The sequence below is a fragment of the Papilio machaon genome, chromosome 4, assembly GCF_912999745.1.
Source record: "Papilio machaon chromosome 4, ilPapMach1.1, whole genome shotgun sequence".
Taxonomy (NCBI): Eukaryota; Metazoa; Arthropoda; class Insecta; order Lepidoptera; family Papilionidae; genus Papilio; species Papilio machaon.
In genome coordinates, this window is record NC_059989.1 from 7,555,037 (window position 1) to 7,564,067 (window position 9,031).

Genomic DNA, 9,031 nt, shown 5'->3' on the forward strand with positions numbered 1-9,031 from the left:
TTTAAATTCCGTAAATACGTCAGCATCAATACGAAGGGCGGTGCGAAAGTGCGATATGTCGTGAGGATACCAATACCAGTGCTTTTCTATAATTTTCAACCCAATTACTTTATAACCACGTAAGTAATATTACTACTGTTGTGACCCAACATTTTATAAAATGTCTGTAATACGCATATACATTATACTTCGAAAATAATTTTAACACTTTCCATACCACAACGACTTTGCCGATTTAAGCGTGACTCGCGCAACGAGTAGACGGCTCTGCATGTGTTAATAAAATTAACAGACGAAGATTTGTAACTCCGTTAATTTTATATTCTAACTTGGATCTAATTTAATTAAGATCTATCAGTATACCAGTTTTATTGTACTTAATTTAGTCAACATTTAGTACAACAAACTAATTCATAAGTCAACAAAAGAAGCTACCACAATGATGAGATTTCATTGTTGCAGCGTCGTTTATCTTGGAGTCACCTTTATGCATATTTATACGAATTTTCTGACGTGTTTGCATAGAATGACTAGACTAGGCAATATTTTTACAAAATCATGTAGGACAACCATAAGTGGTTGTAAGACACATTTTTAGTAAAAAGATAAAGGTAAACAGTTTATTACTTACCAAAAATGTTATCATCTTAATTGAATGTTAAAAGAGTTTTACGAAAAGAGAACGTAGTTTTTTTAACGAAACTGTTTTGTTTTTGAGACAGTTATGAAATATTCCTGCAATAGCTGTTTACCCAAATTTGAAGATGGTTTAAATCTGCTTTAAGTTTTATTACTGTTAAATACAACACGTTGCAAAGCTATCATTACAAAAATTAGAGACGTAATATTGGTAAACGTGGGCTACGTTCTTAAAGCAACGAAAAAGTTTATTATTTTATAAGTGGATCTTAGAATAGATGCGTTCGACCATATTATATTGTTTTATTAAATTTACCTTTACCATTTTTACTGTCCATAAAATACGTGCTTTATTACATGATGGCAAACTACCAGAAGATATAGATGATGATAATAAAGTACACGTAGTATATTACTCGTAGAATTTTATACAAAGGGACTTTTGTAAAGCCTTAGAAGAGGGTCAAGTGCGATCGAATAAAACAACTCACGTTTACCTTTTTAATTTAATTAGGCGGTCTTCAAAGATTATAATATTCTCACAGCCTTTCATGTTATCAAAGCGTAAATGTTAAGTTTTTATTATTTCACAAAAGTGGAAGAAGAGGCCGTGGTTTTTTTATCAAAATACTATACCGGCTTTCTATTGTTATTTTGTTAAAGTATTTCGAACAATAGTATAGATGTCGGCGATGCTTGGCCACGATTAACTCGCTTCCATTATAAAAAATGTAATAAGCAATATTGTGGTTTCATTTACATAGTAATTACATTCACGAGGTACGTTATCTCAGCTTCAATTAAATTTAACAAAGCGAGTCACAGGATTTGATTCTTTTATGAGTCGCATTTTTGACATGTTGTGGGAACTTATAATAAAGAAAAACTATTTTTATTGAGTTAATTTTAAAATCCATGAACATTTGATGAACTTGGACTTTAGCTCGAATATTGTCGTTTTAATGAAAAACTTACTTAGACAGTGTTTGAAGCACATTTCAGCTTAAACAACATCTTTTACCGCACTCTAATTTTAGAGGTTACCAGAAATTATTGTTATTGAAATATGATTATGCCTAGGATTCCAAAATGAGAACATGACAACTAAATAACGAAGTACATATATCAGAAGCATTTTTCTGGCATTAGTTACACCTGTCCCGATGTTTGTCTCCAAATCTTGCAAATGAAATTTTATCCACGTCCCGGTGACCAATTGAGCTGACACAAAATAAGCACGGTTTGATGATGGAGCTGGAAGCTTGCCATAAGAACTTCGCAAAGTAACGACACAACCTCATCGAGTTTAGGCACGTTGGAATCGTCCTGATGAATAAGTCCTTCAATGGTAGCCAGGATCTGATGATGGAGCTGGAAAGCGGTCATAAGAACTCTGTAATGATTTTAATTTTTTCGTTTTAGAGAAATCAAATAAAAAAACTTGAGAGGTGTCAAGGGACACCCGGATGGAACGAAATTCCTTTCAATTAATTAGTGAAGGAACCAATGTTTATTCTATGCATAAAAAACTTAAGTCTTCACAAGAAGTACATTTTATTTCTATGAATTTTCGTTATATATTGTCACGTCGTTGCCATGGTGATATAGCAAAAAGTGTCGTGACAACTTTTCGTAAGAATTTTTTCCGTCTAGCCCCCTTTCACAACGCGCGATAAGGAACTTCGTTTCGAAAACTTGATTTTACTTTTTGTACTTTTACTACTTGATTCAGTACTCACACAACGCGAAATAGTTTTTAAATACCTTTCACCCAATATTTTTAATCTAAAATTAAATCAATTTAACAATAGTCACAAGAGCTTAGTAATTTCGTGTACCGCCCTCAGATCCGGAGTACGGTATTTGATTATTGAAATATCATTTGTTTGGTTCACTGAGACTCAGCGATAGGGAATATTCGTATAAAAATTAATTGATGTGTCTAAAGAAAAAAATGGTTATTGTGAGAAAACTATAAAAGATAGACATATACTATCTTTATAGATTTCTTTAAATAATTCGGACTTTTTAAAGAGCTGTAATTCTTCCATAAATCATTTTTATGTAGGTCCTATAGTTTAGCAAAAAAGTCCTTAATTTTCGCAACGCATTTTGAAGTTCAAGCACTACCTTTAGATTATTTTTTTTAATCAAAATCGGACCACCAGGGGCGGAGTTACGCAGTAACACACATTAAAAAATACAGTCGAATTGATAAACTCCTTCTTTTTGAAGTCGGCTAAACGAGCACAGTTCAAAAAGCCCTTGTGCACTCTTAACTGTAATATAAGATTTTTTCAATTTTCATGTTCTATACTAGACAATTTCTAAAATGTTCTTGAAGTAATTCATCCATATATTAGTATGAGTATAAACATTTTTTTAACATTATTTTTTCAGTTTAAATAACCATATTTTTGGAGAGGAATGAAATTTTTAAATGATACATTTTCGAACTACTTTCACGTATTTAAAGTTTTTAAACGTAATCATTATTATTTAAGTTGTTATAACTAGGAAGTAGGAAAATATATTAATAAATTTATAAGACCTTACCCGGATGTAAAAAAAAGTTTTTTTTAAATTAACTTTTACACACTTTTCATTGCTACGAAATAAATGTGTCTTTGAAATATATTTACAAGGTAAACGTTCTCAATCTCTTTGTAATTAAGGGCTTAAGTAGGACTATGATATTATAATACAGTATTCATAGCATAATCATATTTATAATATAAATAATATAATATAAACGCGATTATAAAATAATAAAAAAATGCTAAATACATAATAAATGTAAATATTTTATTTTTATTACAAGTTAAATCTAATACAATTAGCCAGCAGCATACTTGAGAAGAAATTTCCTGAAGAAGTTGAAAAATTTGTCAGAAAATGTGTTAAATAAAAATACCCTAAGAACTTTTAAAATGTTGGCATTGAACGTTAATGTATAATGAATTATTGAAATGTCATAAATTCCGGTGAAAAACGTATGTCGTGGAAGTTGTCATAACGATTTTGAAATTGACCTAAACAAGGTTGGTAATGGAAATTTATCGATTTGAATGTTACAATTCAAGGTTATAGGAAAATTGTTCATGGTTACGTTTACCTAATAACGTGTGGGCGTTTCCAATTGTTGAACCGAGCACTTAATGGCGATTAATGTCATGTTGGTTGGTGGTAGGCCGTCAAGATTATCTGACCCCGTGGGCATAAGTGAAACAAATTACAATAGCGCGTTAGTTCCGTCAATGTCAACAAAAATGTCAAGATTGTTGTACTGTAGCTGTCTTGTCATGTCTAATTTTGTGCTGTTTTCTTCGCCTAAATAGTTTTTTTTTTTTGTGACGGGTTTAACCCGGATAACAAACACTCTCTGAAGTTGCTTGTTAATTTGTGGCGTTATAGATGTTTCTACCATTAGATTGGATAACTGATGTCAATGGTGACCGGTAAATGCGGTATGTCCAACATCCACCACGGTACCGCCTCGAGTAGCTATTACATTTTCAAGGTATCAGTATTTGATCTTACGCAGTAGATAGGCCGCGGATCTGATAAACGTTTCCATTGTCATGCATGTGAGTTAATTATTTTTTACTAAATAATTTTTCTCGTAATCAGAAATGTCTAATAGCAATTTTTTTTTGTTATTGTTAATATATGTTTTTGCGTTAGTAATTGTTAAGCAACGTTGCACCAACAGTCCATAACATTGTTAGAGGATGTTACCTCAATACAGCAACATAAAATAGTTAACATGGCATGGTACGACCGAGGGTTGCGGAGTTCGAAGTGCGCCACTTCAACTATATGCCGTGCTATTCGATTGTTAGCAAAAGTTGTTCTTTGTTAATTTAAACTCGAAGCTCGACATATCGACATTTCACTTGGAAGACAAGGCCAAGCTGGCCTCCAAAAAGCTGGGTGTGCTCAGTAGGGCGAAGCAGTATTTCCAGCCGGGCCACCGCCTACAACTGTACAAGGCGCAAGTTCGGCCCCACATGGAATACTGCTCACACCTCTGGGCGGGAGCACCCCAATACCAGCTTCTTCCATTTGACCGCATACAACGGAGAGCGACTCGAATCGTCAACGACCGAGCTCTTACCGATCGGCTTGATACCCTGGCCTTGCGGAGGGACGTCAGTTCCCTCTGCATCTTTTATCGTTTGTACCACGGGGAGTGTTCCGAAGAACTGTTTGGAACGATTCCTGCCGCCGAGTTTCGTCATCGGACGACCCGACAGACCGCCAGGTACCATCCATACCATCTGGATGGCTGGCATTCCACAACAGTGCGGTTCTCGCGAAATTTCTTGCCGCGCACGGCCGCGTTGTGGAATGGTCTGTCCTCGGCGGTATTTCCAAACCAGTACGACTTAGGGTCCTTCAAGAAGCGAGCGTATCACCATCTCAAAGGTCGGCAACGCATTTGTGATTCCTCTGGTATTGCAGATGTCCATGGGCGTCGATGAACACCTTGGTGTTCTCGCTGCTCGTTTGCCCCCTTCTCTTATAAAAAAAAAAAATATATCGAACGACGTTCAGTTTCGCGGTCATTTGGAAGACAAGGCAAGCTTGCCTCCAAAAAACTGGGTGTTCTCGGCAGAGCCCAGCAGTATTTCCTACCGGGCCATCGCTTTCAGCTGTATAAGACGCAAGTTCGGCATCACATGGAATACTGCTTGCATCTCTGGGCTGGAGCACCCCAGTACCAGCTTCTTCCATTTGACCCCATACAACGGAGAGCGATTCGAATCGTCAAAGACCGAGTTCTTACTGATCGGCTCGACACTCTGGCGTTGCGGTGGGACGTTAGTTCCCTCTGCATTTTCTACCGCATCTACCACGGGGAGTGCTCAGAAAAATTGTTTGGAACAATTCCTGCCGCCGAGTTCCGTCAGCGGACGACACGACAGACCACCAAGTTCCATCCACACCACAACCGTGTGGTTTTCGCGTAGCTTTCTACCGCGTACCGCCGCGTTGTAAAATGGTCTGTCCTCGGCGGTATTTCCAAACCGCTAAGACTTAGGGTCCTTCAAGAAGCGAGTGTATCACCATCTCAAAGGCCGGCAACTCATCTGCGATTCCTCTGGTATTACACATGTCCATGGGCGTCGATGAACACCTGCTGCTCGTTTCCCCCTTCTCTTATAAAAAAAAGCTTTTAAGCTGCGAGATGGCGAAAAATTACTAATAACTGATGAAATAATACCACGATCCTAAAAGGATTGATTTCTCAAAAAAATAACACAGTAAAAATATAAAACGCCGTACCGTATGAACATGGACACTTTTCACTATCGCCGCAAAGCGTCATAACGTGCTCTTAATTTCGGTAAGGTTACCGGCTCAATCGTACAACAATTTGCCGAAGCCTGTGTCGGCGTATTGCGTGACGTGAAACAATGGGCCCGGACAAAGGCCAAGCAGTTTGCATTCGCTACTAGACATTAGTTATTATAATTAAAACCAACTCAATGAAATTACATTGGTGATTTTTGCAGTTTGATTTATTAATTTCCGGAAAATATGAAATGAGCAATCCGCCACCTGAATAAGCCGGAATAGCGAAGCGACCGCTGCCCATAGATATCTGCGATTGCATAATATGCGTTGTCTATCTTTAATCGACGGAGGTGGGGCAGCGCAGAAAATTTTTAATTAGTTTTGATGCGGCCCTTTCAATAATTCCTGCGTCAAATCCAATTCTTCTTCCCATCTTTATAAAAAGGGCGTGAAAGGGGACTAACATTAGGCCTCTGGCACGCACACTAATCAGAATAAACGCGGCATTGCTTCCACTTCACGACAGTCTTCTGTGTATTAGTGAGCCGGTCAATGCTGTTATTAATAATTAAAATGTTGTGAATGTGTGAATGTTCAAATGGGCGGTATACGGAAAGCTACGGGTTCTTTTTTTTTCCAGAGAGGAATGCTTTATGCCTACTCCGCGCCCCGGGGGGGACGCGGTAGTTATGTGGGAATCTCTTCCTTATTAGAAGCAAAGCCACTAAACCTCTCTGTTCCTCCAATGCATCGGGACGGGGCCACGGGCACGCATTCGATTTCGCCCGCGATCCCGTCAGCGTCAGCTGCCGAGGCAGCGCCCTCACAAGCTGCGGGGTATCCTCTCGTCCCGAGAGCTTCCGCAGTGTTTCAATAAGGAAGTCTTTGAGCAGTGTGTTGCCATTGTTGTCTTACAGAACTAAAACATGGCCCCACACTGCGGGCAACATAAGGAGGCTCAAAGTCTCAGAAAGGGTACTGGAGAGCGCAATGCCCGATTCTTTGGGAGAAGCCCAGAAGTGGGCGGAATATGGCTAAAAACAAGAAGAAGAATGTGTGAGCAGAAGAAATGTTTTACATTTGTAGGTACCCGTCACATTTAAATTAAGATAGTTTAGCCTACATACGAGTATGATACCATATTAAAATTAAAAAAATCAAGGCAGGTGTGTCCTAACCTTGAAGGATGGAATTCGGTAATATATGCCTATACTTTGAGTTATGCGACGGTCATTTTGATTTAACGAAGAATGCATTGGCAAAGTAGTCAATATACAAGAAGGTCTTCAAGGTAATAAAATTTTGTGAAAAGAATTCGCCATTCGAAAATTATGACCCAAAAACGGGTTTTAATTAAATAAATGAATTTTATCATTCTTTCATCTTCTAAATACCTGTTATTTAGAAGATAACAAGAATGTTGAACAGAATGGTAAAGAATACTCATTTGCAACAGAGAGTGGAACTGGCATGAATATTTGTGACAATCGCCTTCGTATCGTCGTCGTCAATTATCTCAAAACAAGCTGTCGCCCGCGACTCCGTCCGCGCGGATCAAAAAATAGAAAACGGGGTAAAAAAAATCCTATGTCCGTTTCCGGGTTCTAAGCTACCTGCCCACCAATTTTCAGTCAAATCGATTCAGCCGTTCTTGAGTTTATAAATAGTGTAACTAACACGACTTTATTTTATATATATAGATTAGTATAAGATTTTAGGTGTACTTTCCGAAGGGGTACTTTAAGACAAATTTTGTCGAGCACAATACGATGGCGATTGTCACAAATATTCCGATTGGTCCTATGTATAAAGGCCAAAGTAATAAATTGATGATTTTTCTTTTTTTGTGTTAAAAACGACTTTTTAGTGTCAGTGTGTTAACAACACGCTCAGGTGTAAGATGTTATTGTTTGCTGAAGGAAAAGAGCCTATGCGGGCTATTTTCCTATACGAATACAACTTTAAGAGCCTCTCCTGAGAAGTTGTCAATTTGCACATTCGCCCCTATTCGTAGGAGCCATCGATTTGCTAGGCCCTGTTTTGGTCGCGGTGGCGTGTGTGTTCAAACATGTGCATTAATGGATTTCAGAAGAATGTCGTATTCGCGTAGTACAATGCACCTATAACAAGTTTGTGATGTAACTCAATCATCCTAGTGGCAAATGTACTGGTATTGATCACTTTTTGTCTTTTTATACTCTTATCCATAAGAATAAAACGAAAAACGAATTAGTCTGATCTTTATCATCAACCTGTATTAAATATATGATTATAAATTAATCAAATGTCCAAATAACTAAGTTAATTTTTGTCTCTTAATTATCCACTTTCTTTTTATACTCTTATATATTATATGAACTTGTATGTATCCTTTGTAGTTTCCTTAATTTCCAAAGGGGAGCAACTAACTTTTTTCACCACATTGTTTCATCCACTTGCTAATGAAATCACAGTAATTAAAAATTCAGAGATAGTCCTCGATAGACGTTGTTCGTGGTTCGTCGTCGTCGTTATTAGTGGTTATTAATGGCTGTTGCCTCTCTGCCAATTAGTAGAGTAAGATAGACATCAAAATCTGTTGTAATCATTAGCTTAGACCAAAACTTTACTAATTTATTGTCATTAAAAAATTAAGACAAATTCTTTACATCCAACACTTTTACAACGCGGCAGGTGGAAGGTAGGTTTATAAAACAGATTTTAATCTAAATTTAGGCTACAAACCCTGTACTGTTAAAATATATAGTTATTGATTTCATTGTCTTTTACAAGCAAAGAAAATAAAAGGTTTTAATATTAAGTGTGTCGGCAGTGGAACTTCACGGTACTTATTACAACACTCAAAAAAATAATATTAATACGGGTCGTGAATTTAAAATATATCAAGGTCTCATTTAAAGAATTTCGGACTAGCCTTAAAACTTGTAATGTGTTTCTCAATTCTGTATGTATACTTTTATTATAGGTAATTAGTAAAGACTATAAAAACATATATTATTTTAGTATTTTTTAACATTTCGGATTATGAATCCTATGTTTTAGGTTTATTAGGCGAATCTTCTAAACAAAAATTCTTACTTTATATGCCTTT

At 36.8% G+C, this 9,031-nt stretch overlaps 1 protein-coding gene and 1 pseudogene across 1 annotated transcript; both read left to right on the top strand.

Annotated features, from left to right (window-relative positions):
• The first annotated feature begins 4,081 nt into the window (after window positions 1-4,081).
• Window positions 4,082-5,123, top strand: LOC123723620. The gene is made up of 2 exons (XM_045686843.1): window positions 4,082-4,159; window positions 4,515-5,123. The coding sequence occupies exons 1-2, from the start codon at window positions 4,082-4,084 to the stop codon at window positions 5,121-5,123; spliced, it is 687 nt and encodes a 228-aa protein (XP_045542799.1).
• Window positions 5,124-5,181: 58 nt separating this feature from the next.
• On the top strand, window positions 5,182-5,775 carry LOC123723606 (annotated as a pseudogene).
• The last annotated feature ends 3,256 nt before the right edge of the window (window positions 5,776-9,031 follow it).

Excerpts from the sequence above, each read along its gene's own strand:
- LOC123723620 (XM_045686843.1), top strand. The coding sequence starts at position 4,082 with ATGTCAATGGTGACCGGTAAATGCGGTATGTCCAACATCCACCACGGT. Across the intron at positions 4,160-4,514 it reads GTAGCTATTACATTTTCAAG|CTCGACATATCGACATTTCA; the intron begins GTATCAGTATTT and ends TTAAACTCGAAG.